General features: G+C 34.4%; 3 protein-coding genes across 6 annotated transcripts; 1 reads left to right on the top strand and 2 right to left on the bottom strand.

Moving 5' to 3' along the window:
* Positions 1–365: 365 nt before the first annotated feature.
* Positions 366–7,789, bottom strand: LOC124300120 (non-canonical poly(A) RNA polymerase protein Trf4-1-like). Of its 3 annotated transcripts, XM_046753808.1 has the most exons (8): positions 7,199–7,770; positions 4,231–4,401; positions 3,688–4,045; positions 3,414–3,560; positions 2,600–2,793; positions 1,396–1,549; positions 926–1,064; positions 366–762 (listed from the first exon to the last, which is right to left on the bottom strand). In XM_046753808.1, the coding sequence occupies exons 1-8, from the start codon at positions 7,579–7,581 to the stop codon at positions 521–523; spliced, it is 1,788 nt and encodes a 595-aa protein (XP_046609764.1). In that variant the 5' UTR covers positions 7,582–7,770; the 3' UTR covers positions 366–520. The 3 variants fall into 3 exon arrangements, with proteins under 3 accessions (XP_046609764.1, XP_046609765.1, XP_046609766.1); XM_046753809.1 differs by lacking the exon at positions 3,414–3,560 and having other exon boundaries at positions 7,199–7,773; XM_046753810.1 differs by lacking the exons at positions 366–762; positions 926–1,064 and adding an exon at positions 1,071–1,213 and having other exon boundaries at positions 7,199–7,789.
* Positions 7,790–11,366: 3,577 nt separating this feature from the next.
* On the top strand, positions 11,367–12,105 carry LOC124300191 (uncharacterized). Its single transcript, XM_046753962.1, has 2 exons — positions 11,367–11,607; positions 11,721–12,105. Exons 1-2 carry the CDS (start codon positions 11,367–11,369, stop codon positions 12,065–12,067), a joined length of 588 nt encoding a protein of 195 aa, XP_046609918.1. The 3' UTR covers positions 12,068–12,105.
* A 577-nt stretch (positions 12,106–12,682) lies between these two features.
* On the bottom strand, positions 12,683–18,098 carry LOC124300190 (uncharacterized). 2 transcript variants are annotated; one of them, XM_046753961.1, is made up of 10 exons: positions 17,975–18,098; positions 16,512–17,806; positions 15,988–16,119; positions 15,650–15,862; positions 14,832–15,577; positions 13,975–14,202; positions 13,772–13,848; positions 13,468–13,692; positions 13,211–13,381; positions 12,683–12,867 (listed from the first exon to the last, which is right to left on the bottom strand). In XM_046753961.1, the coding sequence occupies exons 2-10, from the start codon at positions 17,778–17,780 to the stop codon at positions 12,719–12,721; spliced, it is 3,210 nt and encodes a 1,069-aa protein (XP_046609917.1). In that variant the 5' UTR covers positions 17,781–17,806; positions 17,975–18,098; the 3' UTR covers positions 12,683–12,718. The 2 variants fall into 2 exon arrangements, 1 of the variants encoding a protein (XP_046609917.1); XR_006907173.1 differs by lacking the exons at positions 12,683–12,867; positions 13,211–13,381 and having other exon boundaries at positions 13,630–13,692; positions 13,949–14,202.
* Between the last annotated feature and the right edge of the window lie 427 nt (positions 18,099–18,525).

Here is an 18,525-nt window from a genome sequence, read left to right as displayed (position 1 = left end):
TATCAGTCAGAATATAAATTGAACTAAATCATAATCAATAGTACCGAGAAAAAAATTCTTGACAAACGATATTTTTGATCAGATTACAGAGCTTTTAAATAAAAGTTTCATTCTTAAATTTTAAGGATAAGAAAATTCCGTTTTTACTTATCGACTAAAAGAGCAAAAATGAAGTCATGCAATCAGTTTAACCCTGTTGCAGCATATTGCCTGCAAATTGAACCAACTGCCAAATGCTTGGCTATAAATGTAAACCCTGCTTGATGCGAAACATATAATATGAGGAAACATTTGTTTACTTATAAAACGTAGCAGTTGCAGTACATTGTCACTATTACCTAAGTTTTGGACTGCAATCTGTATTGCTAAGATAAATCGCACGGCAACTTCGACACACTGTCATGACGAATTACTGTATTGTTTTTCTTTTTTTTGATTTTTCTTTTTTTATGTTTTTGTGATTTTGTAATTTTTTTTAAGAGAAATAAGTTGGACACACTGAAACACAGGAGATACTTCATCACCGCACACAATCATTTCCGGGTCCACGGCGAGTTAGCTGAGACTTTTTTCGCTTCATTGTAACAGTTCTCATATTCGGACTCTGATTTCCACTGTTACTATTATTATTGTTGCTGTTGCTATTGTTATTGTTACTGCTGCTCATATTATTTTGCTGTGGATGTTTCACCTTATTTTTTCCAGAATTATTGTGGCTTACTCCGTGTTGATAATTTCCACGCGAGTTCTGCTGATTATTAACTGCAAATAATTAATATTACACATGATTGGAAATGAAAAGGTAACCAAAAAAATATATCTTCATAAGTTAGCTCATGCTATTTTGCATATCACATTAATTGCTCTTCAAGAAAAATCAATTAGCAATTGTACCGGTTAAATATGTAGTGAAAATATATCATACCATGTGCATTTGGTTTGTAGTGTTTCTTTGGCTGATGTTGCTGACGTTGCTGGTCGTCGTAAGTATGATTATCCTCATTTCTTTCTTCTCCTTTACCCTCAGCAGTATTAGGTGAATTGCCACGACTGCATTCAGAATCCTATGAAGAAACGGCGTTAACCAAAGTATGGTTCGTAACTTCGACTGGCAACTTCTTCATTATTGTAAAACATGACGTAGGTAAACGTCTTTTGCCAATTAGGGGGGTATATGCAGTCAAAGATGTTGAGAAATTGATTTTGTATATCCCTATGCGATTTCAAAATACCTCTATTATAAAGCAGATACAATATTTGGCCTAGCATAGTTTTCATCGTCTTGAAATTGATAAAATCTATGTTATAAGATATGCAGTGTTTGCATATATATAGGACAGCTAAGTTCGGAATGCTTTTTCTGCCAACAATAAGCTTTATGTGTTACACATTTACCGTGTCACTGGCAGGTGCAGAAAGAGTTGATGCATCTGACCCTGTAGAACTGGAAAGAGAGTCCGTCTCGCCAAGAGGCAGTGGGAATGTTTCTTTAATCCATTTTCGATACTCAATCACTTCGTCTGTTACCCGAATTATTCTGCCCAATATACTGTAAGTTGATAACATAAATCCTGATATTATACACAACTTCTATCAATATTCGTTACTGTTGTATATAACAATAAGATCATTGCATAATAAGTACAACTGAATCAGAAAAATGAGACCATACATGTTTTTATGTTTCTTGTAAATCGCATCATCAAGTATAACAAATTCATTTAAGAAAAGTGAAATCTTATGTATACAGAAAAATCATATATTCAACTTTTGTCTTCGATATACCTTCATACTATACATATAGTTGTCATTTGTAGTTGACAATACACACTTCACAGAAATTTTAGATGTTTCACTGACGCGTTTCAAAATCAAACAGTTACTTTTTTTTCTGGAGTTATCAAACCTATGAGATAAGACTGCTGTTTTTTTTTTTTTTCATTTTCATTACTTTTTGCATAGTCTGCAGGAATATCTTTGAATAGTCGAATACATAGCCAATAGAAACATATTCTGAATTAGACCATAACTCTGTAGCAATTAAATCAATTCTTTTTTTCTGTAAAACATGAAGCAATTGCGATTTGAAACTAAATAAAAAGTACTTCCATCTCATTTTTCTTCATAAACCACAGAAGCTCAAATTACAGGACTAGTAGCAACTAATCTATTTCAAAAATGTTAACATTGTCATTTTAATCAACTGTATAAATTACTATAAAACTACGAATGAAATCTAAAATGGTCATTCTTCAAAGATTTTACCATGTGAAGTCAATAAAAAGAACAATAATGTACCGTATATGTTGAGATGTATATAATATTGGAACACAGTAGTACAAAAAGAACAAAAAAAACAAGTGCAAGGTGTATTGCATAGGTAAGACAAATGTATATGTTTCAAAATATTTTTCTCGAATCATCCATTTTGTTAAGAATTCTAATAGTTTCACAGGTGAACTCTGTTCGCGTTTTAATAAATCTAAAATTAAGCCATGCTATCAGCCTTAACATGATTTTTTGTGTTCTGTTTTTTCTACGTATCATTTAATTTAAGATTTAGCATCGCGTCATCAATGCAGTTGAGATTTGTGCTTACCTTACTTTGTTTACATCATTTACCAGTATATTGAGAGGACTGACTGCTTGAGACAGGACAGAATAAGCCCAATCAAAGGCTTCCTTTACATAGAGAGCTCCGTAGCTACTACGACCAATGTCATTGCCTGGTGCAAGCGGATCTTCAATGCACAGAAGAGAAGGTCTGTGTCCATCGATCATATCACGTTGGACCTGTAAGTTACCATCAAATGATCAATTAAGGGCATGCTTAATTTATAGTTTAGATCAGACTGCAAGCAATAAACTAAATAACGATCATACAGTCTACACAGAAAAACAATAAAATCAATCTTGAACCAATTATTGTTCATGAAATTGAAACTACTGCAAAATCGTATTCAAATTTTAGTAACAGTATCATAAATACCTGACCCTCTATCATATGTAACAAGAAAACTGCAATATAACTGGACATAATTTTAATTACACATATGAAAGCAGCAGTATTTTGATTCGATTATAAATTATAGTACAATATGCTGCGTTTAGTAGATTGAGGAAACCAACTCTACTATGAAAGACTCTCAAAACTGTCAGCACTCAAAAATTTTGAATTCGTGATAAGAATCAAAGAACTAAATGTTGTCGCCTTGATTTGGGAGCCAAATATCCCCCAAACAAAATTTCTGACAATGTTTGTAAGATTAATAAGGTAGTAAAATTTTTAGTGATTTTCATTTCTGTAATCAGTGAGTTGCAACAATTATTCTCCTATTCAAAAAGTGTTGTATCAACAGGTAATACAGAAAGTTTAAAAACGAATTGAAATGTCAGAATAAAACTGGACGTACCTCCTCTTTAGATATGTAAGTACCACCATCTTTGACTCTAATACCAGTTTTAACATAATTGAATTTCCTGCCATAGAGTTCTAGAAATTCAATCAATAATACACCCAAATTAGCTTTCGGACAATAGGCATTCTGTCTAGGGTGTAGCTGCAAGATAATTTCATTGCCGTTAATACATGTCACGGTATTAGTATGGTAACGAATTGATCTAGTCTAAGAAAGATATAATTTTCGAGTATCAATAAGAACGAACGCAAATGTTGGTAATAATTACCTGCAAAAAGCTAATAGTCATCAGAACAAGACTGTAGGACGAAATGCCACCTGTGAATACTTCGTTTAGGTCTCTTTGCAACAAAAATTGTTTTAAAACCATGACAAGTTTGTCAAGTACAGGGAACTCATGTTTGTACGAATTGATAAGTTCTGCAGATTTAACGCCATTATCCATGTTGAAGCTGATGTCCATCTTGATTTCAGTTTCTTTGTCAGTCAGCTTCACAATTGGTACGCTAGCTTTGTCTAGTACTTTGATAGATGTTGGTTCAGCTATATTGCGGTCCAGCAGTGCTCGTTCTAGTGTTCTTAATGGAAGCATTTTCCACATACCAATTACAACCAGGTCAATGTCACTGTTGGGAACGTATTTATTATTCATCGTTATATGCAATTTCAATAAACATAACAATAATTATTTCAACTTTATGATATGTATGCATCAAAATCGTAAATACTATTCACTTTCACAAGTATTTCCAGGCATAACTAATATCTAGGACAATTTATTTCCAAGTTTGGACCTAAGGGAAATAGTTACCTTGTAGGTAGATATAGCCCAGTACGAAAGCTTCCAAAAACTTCAACTTTCGAATTGGGCCACAAGTCGTGTATCACATCTTCTATTCTTTTGACGACACGTAATCTCAATTTCTGCTCTTCCACGGAGGGACGCATGTAAGTGAAAAAGTCCTCGATCTCCTGGTGTAACCTGATAGAAAGTACACACAATATTAAACCTGTATGTGATGAAATTAATATCATTCATACAAAATGCAAAGAAATAGTAAATACATTTTTGAATCGTTTACCAGAATCATTTATACATATTAAGTTTCTATCAATCAGGCTCAAACTCAAATTATCACTAATATTAATTGCAAGTTCTAAAGATAAATGAATGCAGGCCAGTGCAATATTTTACTTCAACTTTGTCATTTTGTGTTTCGGACAGCTAACCAAATTTTATTCACCCATCAAGAACTTACTACAGTAACTTAATACTAGCAGCATTGCGAGATTTCGATTTACCATGATTTATTGATGTTTCAAATATATTTTTGTACTGTAAAATAGGTTGCAATTTTTCCTAATTATCCAAAGAAAAGATGAATTGTTTCCAAATGATTTTCGAAATATTTAGTCATACCACGTAATAAAAATAAAAATTTTTATTGCATCGCAGTCAAGTATAAAATTACATATTCTAAATTTTGTCGCATTTGTTGCGGTGGTACCTAAGAATATATCAATAATAGATTAGAAGGAGGAAATTTTTCATAGCACTCTCAAGACCTCTCATCATTTACGCATCTATGATGAAGAATTTTTGCACAACTCTCTAATTTACACAGCTTGTAAGCCATTCTTTACTAAATTGGTATAAAATTTTTTACATCTGTTCTTCAATGTTCGTTCAATCTACATACATTTCGATATGTCTACATTGAGGTTCAATATACTCAGCTAAGCAAATTAGCTAGCTGATTCAGTCCTTTTCGTTTTTAAAATCAAATTGTTGAATAAAAATTTAGGGTTGTCATTCATTATTTATGTCAGAATAATGAATTTCTAATCTCCACTTTTTCATTAAACAACTTAAATTTTATAGTCAAAAATGTAAAGGAAAAAATGCTAGAATCTTAATGTTGCTGAATTTGCATTTTGGAGGTGAATCATAAAATTAACTACAGACCAGAACATGAATAAAAAACAATCTAATGAACTTGAATCACGGATGCACAAATTTAGTTTTTCATAGTATTGCTACACCATTGATTCGTGATTTTATTATTGTACTCCATTAGAATTTTCAAGTTTTAAATAAAATTCTTTGCTTTTCCAATTTTTCAGATCTATATCAGTTTGACACAGTGAAAAAATCTGTGTACCATTTAAATGAGACTAATTTTTTTTTTCCAACCCCTGAAACGTTCGTATTTGGAGTAAATGAATCTGATACACTAACTAATATTTACGAAGTTCAATCTCATTAAAGAAAATTTTTATAACGTAATACTGGGATTCAAGTATTCCTAGAATAAGAGATGGGATATTGCACTTTGGTAAAGAGCACAGAAACAAGGACGACAAAATTATTATCAGCAGTTGCAGTTGATGTTACATAACTTATAGAGCTGTTATTGAACGAACGCGTAAAACATACATATCCAATTAGTATAATGCGTCCGTATTCGTTGACCGCTGGTCTCAAAGTTCGATAAACGAACGAGTGATGGTCTCTATTATAAGAATTTTTGTCTTTCTCCATTCAGTTTCACTTTCAGTCACAACTTTACACCTCCTATTTCTCAAAATCCCTTCAAATAATCACAATCTAAGCAATTCTAATTCATGTCACTATATTACTTCAAGCAAAAAATGTACTGTATGTGTAATCGTTCTAAATTAGCAGAAATGTAAAAAAAAAGTTGAAGCACTAGTAAAGTAAGGTTGAAATTTATTGTGTTAATACGACAGCACACGACGAAAAAATGTAGTTACTTCAACTGTGAGAAGATCGAAGAACACGTAAATCATATAGATGAATTATTTCTGGAATAATCAATTTTATGTTTATATCCTACCAGTCTACAGTAGAAGTCTTCATAATTGCTGAAGAGACTTTATTTTTTTATCTATACGTTTGTGATACTAGCATTGTGAACTTCAATTTAATTTTTAGCTGAAATTATATACCCTGAGTTCACAATGAAGTCAAGCAAAAAGTATCGATCGTCTTTGCATGTACAAACAGAGAAAGCTGCATGATTTAAATTTCGATCAACCTTTCAAATTCCAATTGTGTTCCTTCTTTATTTCTTGACCTGCGACTTTTTTTTAAACCTACCAGGTTTACTGTTTACTTGAAAAAATGAAAAGTTTGCTAGCCGCCTTGCAATTTATAAGATTATATATATAAATGGCAGAGTAGAAAACCGCCACCACTGCGCATAAAGCAGTTTTAGTACAAGATTTGCTAAACAGAGATTTATCGCATGCAAATAAATATGTAATAGAGATTGTGCGATATTCTAACATAGAGGTTGATGCACTAAAGCATGTTCAACGTAAAGCTGCTGAATATGTACATTGCACAGCTGATCAGTTAATAACGGTTGATTCATATATGAATCAATAGTTGCAAGACTTGAAAAGGAGACGATGTTATAATTTCGATAGTCATAAAAATCGTGGGAAAAAAAGAGAAAATATTCAACATCAGAGATGTAGTCGAATAGTTTGATTTAGGAGCGTGTTTGTTGAAGATTAGAATAAGTAGAAATATTGCCATCTAGGTGATAACTGAATGGAAAGTAGGTGGGTAGGTAGGTATGTAATGTGTCAGCGTGTCGGTGTCCTTGAATAAAATCTCGGCATGTGATGGACCTAACCTCACTCCTCGCGATGTGGCGGAGACATACGGTTAATGAGGAGGTGGGTAATGGCGGGGTGGATATGATAAAAATGGAAAAGTAAGAGGCGGCGGCATGATAAAATTGTCTCACCCAAGGACTCCCTTCAAGTAATGCTTGTCCGGCTGACGCCAGGGACAACCGCCGTATTCTCCGATCAGAGCATCGGAATTGTAGTTCATACCGTAAGTACTAGCGCGGTTGTCGCCTTTCCTCCTCGACGGATTGTAATAAATGTTACAGGTACTGAGTTGAACGCGCGGTGCTAAACGATCCTCCCCGACACGACTCGACACCGAATCTAATGATATGTAATCCTGCTGCACTTTATTACCCATCGCGTTGGACGTATTGTCGGTCTTAAGTGTCAGGATATCAAGTCTCTTTTCAGCAATTTCAGCCTCCCAAAGTTGTGACCACAAGACCTTAGCGGGGCCGAACTGCTCGGGTTGAAACCAACCAATGTTAGGATCCATTAAATGAATCGGTCACTTATTACCTACAACTAATTAATTCGACAAACTAGTGTTCAATTTGTTTTATCGATTTATTTTAAAACTGTATAATTAATCTTTAATTATTTCCGACACCACGAAAAGACCATGCATACAGGTTGCACTGATTTATCTCCAATAGATGTCGTCCCCGCGCCGCGAATCTTAATACGCTCTATTATGCTCCATTCACACCGTCATTCTACGAAACCAGCGCTGTATCACTATCACGATCAGTTTTCCCTTAGGTCGTGATCTTGTGAGTTGATTGGCTTGTGTTGCCATGACGAATAGAAATTGAAACCTTAAGCCCCGGGAAAATAATTTGAATCAAAATTGAAATAACCGTTAGACTATGAAGTTGGATTGAACACATTTATAGATAGTTTTCATTCAGAAAGAAACTGCTCGCGTTATAACATAAAACAAAACTTTACAAAAAACGTAAATTATCTTAAAGTTGAAGAGAAATTGGAAGCGAACTTTTTTATTTGGAGTTAAAGACGAGAGTTGTCTTTTCTACAACGGAAAGCAGGGAATGGGAGATCCAATGTCTCGCCGCATACTAAAGATTGGTAACAGCGTTGTTCAGGCCCTCCCTATCTATTCTCTCTCTTGTTTTGCTCCACCCCCTTGGCTCTTTCTCCGTCTGCGTTTCACATAAGTATAGTATTAGCTCTTTTCGAGGATATTTTGGTTCTTTCTGATAGATTTCTTTTTCAATTATCTTCAGAAAGAAAAAATATCCTCTAAAACAACAATTATATTTGAAAAATCCTCAGGTGATTCAGATTTTTCCCATAAAAATTGCCAGAGGAAAAAATAAAGTGTAAATTGATCATAAAATCCCATGTTATTCTTAAGGTGAAATGAAAGCCTCGTGGGACAGCATAGAGTTGAGATAAAGATCTGAAAAAAGTAATTGATTGTTTTTGAACTATTTGGAGTCGATTTGGACCTAAATAAGGACCACCCTAATGCTCATATATTTGATACACTCAAATGTATACCTATATTATAGTGGTTCTTATCTACGTGTATTTTCCATTTAAAATTATCGGAGCTTTATGTGGCACATGTTAATCTTGAAATCGGGAGCTAAATATTCTATTTTCAAGGTATCATGTGTAACATTCATTTCAAAAGTACCTATAATATCCTATATATTTGGGCCCTGTACTAAAACATCGCGGTCTTATTATATCTCGAGTAAATTTATTTTCGACGGTTCGAAATGTACCGTCAGGTTTGAAATCAACCATTAGGTTTGTGTATCTGGATACCCTTGTCGGCTATAGCTGGGTCTGATCAACTGTGAGACCCGTTTAGTTACCTGGAGTGGATAAGTGTGCGGTGCGTTGGGCGAGATCTGACCGAACCGGACGCGTTTGGCTTCGTAAGTGTGTCGTTCTCTCTTTGAACGCAGTATAGGTTTATCAGTAATTGAATGGGACTCTCTGTTAATAGAAAGAGAAGGGCTTGAGCACGTGATTACTTATTATAGATCTAGCTATGGTATACAGTTCAGGTGAGAAATTACTGGCGATTATTGCATCGACTTTAAAGGTAATAATGGTGGATAGCAAATCCCATGCGGTGTTAGAATGAAAGCCGCACTTTGTTTTCACCAAGCGAAAAATGTACAACATGTATTATGCGTAATAATGCGATCCCATCGCTCGGTGAAAAAGGAGTACGGCTTCATCTTCACATCGCATGAGATACATTATACTTTCATCACATTTAGAGTCGATGCAACAATAAATAGTAATTTCTCTTCGGGAAGTGTCAGATTTACATTTATTTGTTAACAGAACAAATTTCTATATCTTAGTCAATCCGTTGATCAATATCAACAAAAATTCGTACGCTTCGCATGCATATATATGTACATATTACATGCATCTGAACAGTTAATAGTAAGTATAATTAATTGTAACATTTATTACAGGCAAAGAAAATGTACTGCATCCCTAACATCGCTTTTTTTCATTATCTATCGCGTAAAATATTCGAATTACGCGCGGTTATATACTGTTCTCGGCGGTCCAGTGACGTCTTTACGGCCATGACTGTAACGACAAGCGAGGGGTGAGCTCACGGACGTAACACATGCCGCTGCTAGCGCAGAGCGGCAGGTGAGAGGGATTGTTTTGCTTGGTTCGTTTTTTCCCGCTCTGAAACATTCTGAGACACGCTGGGGTAGGTCTTTGACCAATCACGATGGTTGTATGAGAAGAAAATACAAATATTAACACAAAACAAACCAATTGACAGCCACAGGTTTGCTTTCGGTGACACAAAAAAATGACCGAGTCGAAAGTTAAAATTGTATAATTAATTGATACATCATTGTAAACTAACTAAAATTCACACACGTGTCTCTCTTATCTCCGCGACCACTAGTATCATATGGACATGCATGCCAGGAACAACAAAAAAACCAGACCTATTGGAATGGGAGTCCCCATTCTTTGCGACGCGGTGAAGCACCAAGTGAACACTATGGATTGGTAGAATTACAATTTACAAACATACGGGATTATATCTCTGCGGGTGACAGTAACGGCAATACTCATGTATTTATACGCAGAGGTGAAATGATGATAAACATCTACTTGTTTGTTTTTTTTTTTTCTTGCACTTCACGGCTATGATTTGACCGCGATCAACTTCATTGTAAACAGACCTATTTACGTTATATTTCTGGATTTATTTACGTTGACCCTTTCACTCTTCATATTGTAAGCTCTGTATAATACTTTTTTATGGCCAAACTACGTTAATTTTTTCATCTTTGCCTTAATTTTTGACTCATACGTTTCATTTTGTTCCAGCCTCAACGAAAATTCAATAGCCCAAAATTTGGTTTTATACGTTACCCATTTGGTTTGAATGTGTGTACAGCATGTTTTCTTTTATACTAATAATCATAGGTATAAGAAAATATTAGGTTTATTTAAAAACAGTGAACATTTCGATTATCGATGCTTAATAGTAAAGAAAACATACCTATAGATAAATACCACAAAGCATCGAATGTTTCAGAAATGTTTATTTTGAAATATTGTAACAAAATTGGAACGTTTCTGAAATATTATGTGGAAACTATTCTTGAAATATTGTAAACAATGTATGCCTGAAATGTCTGAAGCAAAATATTTTCTGTGTATTCTACATTTATTGTAATTGTTTCAAAACATATTTCGAATATTTATACTCGAATGTTTTCACGGCAATCGAAATATTTTTGACTCTAGATAAAAATTCTCTTGAACCGAAATCCGCCGTGTCGAAAGCAGAATTGTTCCATTTTGTAACAATAAATAGTTTCATTCACCATTTACCTCCGGCATTTCATATTTTCTCCATTATATATACGTGCATGAATACTATTATATCTTTAATTGACGTATTAGATCTCTTTCGTTGCGAAAATAATTATCATGTTAACCAATTATACACATACTGCAGCCTCGATCTATTTATGCTAAAAATACCCATTCAAAACGCTGTTCCAAGGTCATTAAACATAAGTAATATTTAGCGTTCCGAAACATAATGTTGTTAAAATTGTGAATTCGAACTCTTCAAACGTAATTATGACGGTTATATAATCGGACCCACGTGCGGGAGAAGTTATAGCACAGATAAGTAGAACTAAATATGTTAAACGGGACAAAAATAAACTATCGTTTCAATGTTAGGTCATATATTTTTTCACAAGTAAACTTAACAACGTGAAAATAATCACGCGATACGTCGAAATGGTAGATTACGAATTAGAAAAAATCGTAGTCGACCTGTATCGTGAAAACAAGTGGAAAGAAATAGTGGATTTAAAAGATACAGCAGATTGTTTTCAAAAGCTTAGACTTCTGTGGGTATGGCCAGATTTTGACGACTTAAATTGGTTGAAAAATGTTATTACCAAAAAAAATGTTCGTGAAATCGTAAGCATAGGATGCGGCAGTGGATTATTGGAATGGTTACTTCAGAAACACTTGGGTAAGATCTAATTCTGACAAAATAAAAGAATCGAAAGGCATAATATAGTCTTGACAAAAACACATTATGGTACCGTACGCTACCTAATTATTGATAAAATCGATGTTTTTTAGGGATCGTTATGATTGGCGTTGAAGTCGATCGAAAATGGTGGTCCAGCGGTTATTCTCCGCCGTTATTTTTAAATACTATTCACTTCATAGACGAGGAAAATGACAGTTTTAAAATACTTCCATCTCAAGCTTTGCTGTTTTGCTATTTTAACAACGGCCCCGCGTTTCTCAATTACATGAATGAATACAGGGGGAAGATGGTTATCATTATAGGCCCTGGTGAAGGTCGGGGATCTTGTACAGATCCGGCCCCATTTGATAAAAAATTTTTGGATCTTGGATGGATATTAGAATCAGCTAGGGAGATTAGGAACACAAAAGATTATATCGCTGTGTATGTTAGGTAATAGTGGTTCTTTATGCACTTTTCATCATATGTAAATTGTATGTTAAAAAAAAACTAATTATTTATCAAAACTTTAATATCTCTTCTCTTCGACTGTGGTATACTTCATGATACAGTGATTTAATAAAGTTTATTCATTTCCCTCAATACGTGTAAGTAACTATCTACATCTTTTCTACCTGCAAGGACATTGGTAAGCAAAGTAATTATTGTTCACCAGGACATCATCAATACCATTCGTTTTACCTTCAACTCATTTCGAGGATGCTATTTCTCTTACTTAACGCGTTATTCAGGAGATAATATTTTTCTAATCTTGAGTCCTCCACTTTTCTTGAACAGTAGTTATCCAAACATAAATTCCAAATTAGTAATCTGGGTAACGTTTCAAGGGTAATATATTGCAGTGGGGTGTTAATTTTGTAAGCTGAATCGACTAGATCGTTGAGAATTGTGGTATAATTTCAATTCTGGAATTCGATCTGATTCGAAAATAGACATATAAACAAACCGTTGCTCACCAGATCAAATGAATAATTCCTTCCATATAATCTATATAATTGGAAAGTACAAATAAATGATATCTAACGATTCTTTCTTTAGGAATGAATCCAGATGCAGATGAATATCGTTTATTCGTATGGAATCACACTTATTCTACAAAAATTGGCATTCCAGCGCAAGCGAGGAATTTGTCAGACAATACCTGATCGTGCTTTCCCATATGAGTAAGTAGATTCTGTTTTTTTATCGATTTGTATGAGCAGTACGGGCAAGAAAACATAAGATCGTGATTCAAGCCTGTGAACAATTCATAAAGTAATAGTAGATTTCATTAGAAGTGCGTAAAGTAAGTTTTTACATACGCGTATTAAAAATTATTTTTTATAACAGTGCGCGTAAAATAACCTTTTCTTTTGATCGTGATTTCCGTACGTAAGGCGCTATTTTTGACATACCATGTGTAGAGTGAGGTCATATTGATACAGCATTTAGAAATACTAACCTTGCGCACGGTCTGCCAAAAAGTAGCACTTTATATACAGAAATCAAGATCAGAAAAGCTTACTTTACACACGCTGTTACAAAAGGTAAATTACAGAGTTCACTATGCATAGCGTAAAATTATTAGTAAGAGCCTTACCTGGATGCTTGTTTTTTAAATGCACTTTATATGTCGATGTCTGAATGCAGGCATAATTGCAATGTGGGCAACTATAAGGTTTAAGGCCTAAGTGTTTTAATTTATGTCTTCGCAACGAATTATGGTCCCCTGTAGCATACGAGCATTGCTCGCAGGAAAATGGTTTTTCTCCTACAAAATCAAGTAAAGATTGTTTGATGTATGTGCTGAGACTTCTTTAACGAATAATTGGCAGTCAATTTGACTTTTTTTCTTACCAGTGTGGCGCCTCAAGTGAAGTTTAAGGGCACTTCTCGTTGATGCTGAGTACGAGCATGCGTTGCATGTGAATGGCTTCGACTCCTTATGCACAGCGCCTTGATGCAACCTCAACAATCTCGCATTGGTGAAATTTCGCTGGCATTCATCACATTTTAAAGGTTCCTTTTCTTTGGCTCTGTGATGAGCTTGGTGATTTCTTCGCTGCTTTTTCGTTTTGAATCCTAGTCACAGATATACATAGTAAAGTACAAATTATAACTGTACAATTTAACAGAGAACACCAAATATTGTTGCAATTACCTTTACCACAATGATCACATAAAAATGGACGGTCTTCACCATGTATGCCTCTGTGTTGGTTCGTCAAGTGACTTAAGCTGTGAGTGTGGTACAGAACGTTATAGATCAGTTATACGTGTATCAATTAATTTGGCTTTTAGACGGTCTCATATAAATGAAACTCTCTCAGAAACTCACATAAATTTGGTTAAAAATAAATATACCTAGGTGTCTTATAACTGCACAAGTCACAGCAGTGCAATTCCATATCTATTATATGCGATCTCCATAAGTGACCAGCCAAATTATTCCAATTATTACTCTTAAATTCTGCACATTCAGGACACTGATAACTGATAGTGCATGGAACTGCCCCAGTGACGTGACATTTCTGGTGATACACAATGTTTTCCTGCACCAGCATACGTACTCCACAATCTTCTATTTCACATCTGTTAATAGATATTTTGAATGTTAAAAAACTTAAGGGTGTAGCTGTTAACACATTATGGGACTAGCAATATCTTTTTGATTTCGGGTTCTTGATAACAATACATTTTATTAATTGATTCTAATAAAAAGAATATGTAAATGAAGGTTGATCAATATAATTTCGAATAAAACGAACTCAAATCAATTGAGTAATTTGTTACCAAGATATAAATTCCCAAAGTTCACCCACTTTTCATTTACTCGTGTATACCTGCTTAATTAAAAGTGATTTGGTGACCATAAAATTGCGTTATATGTCACAGAATTTACTTTTATTTCTGTTTAAATAAATCACCTCTGCTGCTATCACAATCTTTTGAGATAAAAAAATTTTGAAATAATACCTTGATATCCACAAGGACTATAAAGCACGTACATTGAAATTGTCTAGAATAGGAATTTGTTGAACCTTGTATGACTTTTTTACAATAAATTGTCCAAGTTTTATTTGAAGCACACGTTAACTAATTTTATAAAACTGGTTGGGTTTAACACAGTTGAAATTTTAAATTTTGATTGGGTTAATAATGCATGATGATGTATGCTTGTACGTTAGGTTTAGGAAGTATTTTGGGGTTTAGGGGCTTACTTGTATCCCTGTTTTACACTGACAGCTTGCGGCTTATTGGAAAGACTCTTAGAGCCTTTAGGCCTCCCTTTACTTTTTGGTTTCACCTCTGGTTTTAAGCTTTTGGCCTCTATCCTGGGGCTTTCTACAATCAATTTTGATGCTGGAAGACCACCGAGTTCTATTTCTGAATCTGAAATTCCTCTATCCACTGTATCATCCTCTTGCAAGTACCCTTCACCCTCCTTATCATTTTTAAAGTTAACAAACTCAAAATGGCGTTGACTATTTTTGAGCTCAAGAAAATTTAGATTCTCGGGACTGTCACCATTCTTGATTTCAACTACTTCAACTGTTTGATTTTGCTGCCCATTAGATTTGTTTGGAAATGTTTTATTGTCATTCAAAAAAGTAAGATCTTGTATGTCAACTGTCTCTATAGGTTCTCTTATTGATACTGGCATATTATTCATGTTTTGCATACATTGCAACTCGGTATTTTCAACCATTAAGTTGTTCTTTGATAACTTTGAGGTAGTTTGTATGTCTTCAAATGAGGTGAGCACTCTTGGATTTGAAACCAAAAGAGACTGTACCTGACTGTCGTTTTCAAGAAATTTATTAGATATTTCTGTGATGAGAATTTGTTTGTTATTCGTTTTTGCCGTACCGATTTCAGAAAATGGTTTTTGATTCTTGTTTACAATTGCCAAAGTTTGCTGGGAAAACAATTGTTCAACCATGAATTGAGCCTCTCTTTCATGTACCTAAAATCAAATTTTTCTCAAATAATAACAGATTCAACTGAAATATGAATAATATACAACTATACTGTTTACCTCATGATCATGCACAATGTGAGAGAAGAGTGAGGCTTCATGGTGAAAAGTATTTGAACAGCCTGGACATTTGAACATTTTCTTTTCTTTGCTCCTAGATTCATTCATATGCTCCTTTTTGATGTGTTCAAAAATAAGCACCTCATTCAAACTCATGTAACAACAATCCTTGCATTTGTAACATTGTAGAGTGTCCGTCAATTTTTCTATCGTCTGTTAGTGAAGTGTGGAAATCATTTTTATTCGTAAAGAATGTTTAAAATTGATCGAATTAATCTTTAGTTTGAAATACATTTATCATGAATCATCATTTTATTCAAAACAGTGCTGCGGATTACCATGGAATTATTTTCCACCGATTCCTCGAATTGAAGTCGTTTTGTAGGTCGGTTTGTTTGAAATCGGGTCGAATCATTCGTAACTGTATCTGCACAGTGCGTATTCCCATTTTTAACTAGTTTTGCTGCACTCTAAAGATGAACAAATTAAAAAAGGTTTCTACAACGATTCTAAAACGTCATTAGTGGACCCATTTTTTGGAGCTCAGGTCGGAAGAAACAACAAATTCCTAATGCCTCTGTCATTATGTCGTGGTCTTCTTTTTTATCAATTACAGCCAATATCATGCATAAAATCTTTGAAAACAACTCAAAGCCCTGAATAATAAGTTTGGATTGATGTCTTAAAGACATCATTGCATGTCATTTCATTTTTCAAACTTGCGTGTATTGACTGTAGTAATAAGTTTCAAGTAAGTTTTGTACTTGTATTTATTTCATATGTTACGATTTCCGGAAATTGTTACTAATACGAAGTACAAAACATTTGACAAGAATGAAATAGTGTTACTAAAATATGTTACCTGAATGTAAGGCAGCAAATGGCCATCATTTGAACTTTTCTCTCCCGTTTCCTTTTTAGTGTGATTAGAGGTGTCGTTCGAGATGATTCCCTTGTTTGTACCTTGCATGTCTATGGCTTTCAACACGGAGTCAACTTGACTGCTGCTGATGATAGGGAATTCTTTTTTCAATAAGAAATCAGTTTCATGTTCGTAATTGTTTATCCTAGTTGCGTTCGGATTCATTGTTTTTAAGTCATAAAAACTTTCGTTCGATTTTGGCGGCGATGTATTTTTGGATGAATTCTTCATCTCCATATTTATACTCTGTGCATTTATCGGTGTTACTTTACTTAAGTCGACTGTCAATGTCTGCTTCCCTTTAATTGAACTTGTTCTTTTTGCAGGCGATAGTAATTGCTGCATGATTACAACAGGCTTTTGAGATCTAGATTTCAATGAGTCCACGGAGTCTGAAGATTGAATTGAAGCGGCATTCGATGACTGTGATTTGTCGATTTCCTTACTGGACGTTGTATTTCCATAAATTAACAGTTTAGATTCTCTACTTTTACTACTAGCAGAGTTTGAGGCATTGGAACTATGAGAAGATGACTTTGACTTTGTTGGAATAGTTTTATATACATTATTACAATTAGTCTTTTCATCAGTTTGTGAGACTGAAATTTGATCCTGAAGTACAAGGTCAAATTTTGGTGATACTGAAAATGTACAATTAATTGTGTTTGATTTATCTGTAGTAAAGTTGCATTGTTGTAATATACCATTGTTAGAAAGATCATTTTTCAATATCGTGTACTCGCGTGGATGTGTTTTTTTTTTACATAAAATTTTGTCATCATTATCTGTGATCAGAATCGTATTATAAGCATCTAGAGATTGATTTGGGACTATAACGAGTTGCGTAACTATGTCTTCAGTTCCACTGACTTTCATGCGCTTTGGATTTTGGGGTGTTGATAAGGAATCCAAAATCTCATATTGATCAATTACTGCGACTGACTTGTTACTGTCATTTTCTAATGCAATTTGACTAACTCTCGGTACTATGGTAATGTATCCGGGTTCATTTTTGATGGCCAAGCTTTGACTTAGTTCCACATTTTGAACACCCCTTGGGAAATTCGTTTTTGGCGCGATCGCAATAGGGCGCATGGGAGTCAATGACCTACGCCGTTTGTGACCCAATTTTGCTTTCGAAAGTGGCATTTTGAGGCCGCAGTGTTTTTTCGATGGTACCGATAAAACTTCCACGTCATTTTCATCCATTTTTCCAGCCGGAGTTGTAGTCGTGTCTGAAAAATAGAATGTACATTAGTCCAAGGTACTTGAACGTGAAAAACTATTGCCTTTTTTGGCCCGTAAAGAGGCTACATGTTCACAAATGCAATGCAAATGCATGTATTACTTATAGAGGTGTTAGGATGTTCAGGGAGCAATTTTAAAACTTGCATTTCACTTACTTCGAATGTCGGGTAGTTTTAATAGTTCGAAACTCACGGAATCATAAGCAAACCAAAATAAATAATATACGGATCAACCGCCATTTTGTAATTCTAGAAGCCTCGCATGAGGCACGACTCACGGAAAACCATTTCTCTTGGCGGCATAATCAAATTCTTACTGTATGATTGTTCCAAGCAAGGCGTCGACTGAAGGACTGAAGCTGAAGATATTGGTTTGTTCCGGGTTTATCAACGCTGTCATCCTAGTTCTCTGATTTTCTTATTTTATGCGTATCAGAATCACTGATCTACAGTATATAGTAGAGGTCAGTGATCAGAACACACATTTGGCCATAGCCTTAAATATGAATCAGCTTCACTGTCTAAATCAAGAGTTGGGAAATTTCTCCAGCAATGTGATTTGCGATAATGATAGTGAATTCGAATAATAGATTTCTGTTACTTGATTAAATGAGTATTAGCAAATTCGAATAACACAAACTAATGTATCAACAATTTGCTAATAGGTTGTGTAATTATAACGTGCAGAGATCAAGGATATGCTGGCT

Source organism: Neodiprion virginianus, chromosome 3 (genome assembly GCF_021901495.1).
Source record: "Neodiprion virginianus isolate iyNeoVirg1 chromosome 3, iyNeoVirg1.1, whole genome shotgun sequence".
Classification (NCBI taxonomy): domain Eukaryota; kingdom Metazoa; phylum Arthropoda; class Insecta; order Hymenoptera; family Diprionidae; genus Neodiprion; species Neodiprion virginianus.
The sequence above is the reverse complement of the archived record's forward strand: the minus strand, read 5'-3'. Positions and strand labels throughout refer to the sequence as shown.

Excerpts from the sequence above, each read along its gene's own strand:
- LOC124300120 (XM_046753808.1), bottom strand. The coding sequence starts at position 7,581 with ATGGATCCTAACATTGGTTGGTTTCAACCCGAGCAGTTCGGCCCCGCT. Across the intron at positions 4,046-4,230 it reads GGGCTATATCTACCTACAAG|TGACATTGACCTGGTTGTAA; the intron begins GTAACTATTTCC and ends CGTTCCCAACAG. Across the intron at positions 1,065-1,395 it reads CTGCACCTGCCAGTGACACG|GATTCTGAATGCAGTCGTGG; the intron begins GTAAATGTGTAA and ends GTTTCTTCATAG.
- LOC124300191 (XM_046753962.1), top strand. The coding sequence starts at position 11,367 with ATGGTAGATTACGAATTAGAAAAAATCGTAGTCGACCTGTATCGTGAA. Across the intron at positions 11,608-11,720 it reads GTTACTTCAGAAACACTTGG|GGATCGTTATGATTGGCGTT; the intron begins GTAAGATCTAAT and ends GATGTTTTTTAG.
- LOC124300190 (XM_046753961.1), bottom strand. The coding sequence starts at position 17,780 with ATGGATGAAAATGACGTGGAAGTTTTATCGGTACCATCGAAAAAACAC. Across the intron at positions 13,693-13,771 it reads ATGTGATCATTGTGGTAAAG|GATTCAAAACGAAAAAGCAG; the intron begins GTAATTGCAACA and ends ATCTGTGACTAG. Across the intron at positions 13,382-13,467 it reads TCACTTGAGGCGCCACACTG|GAGAAAAACCATTTTCCTGC; the intron begins GTAAGAAAAAAA and ends TTGATTTTGTAG.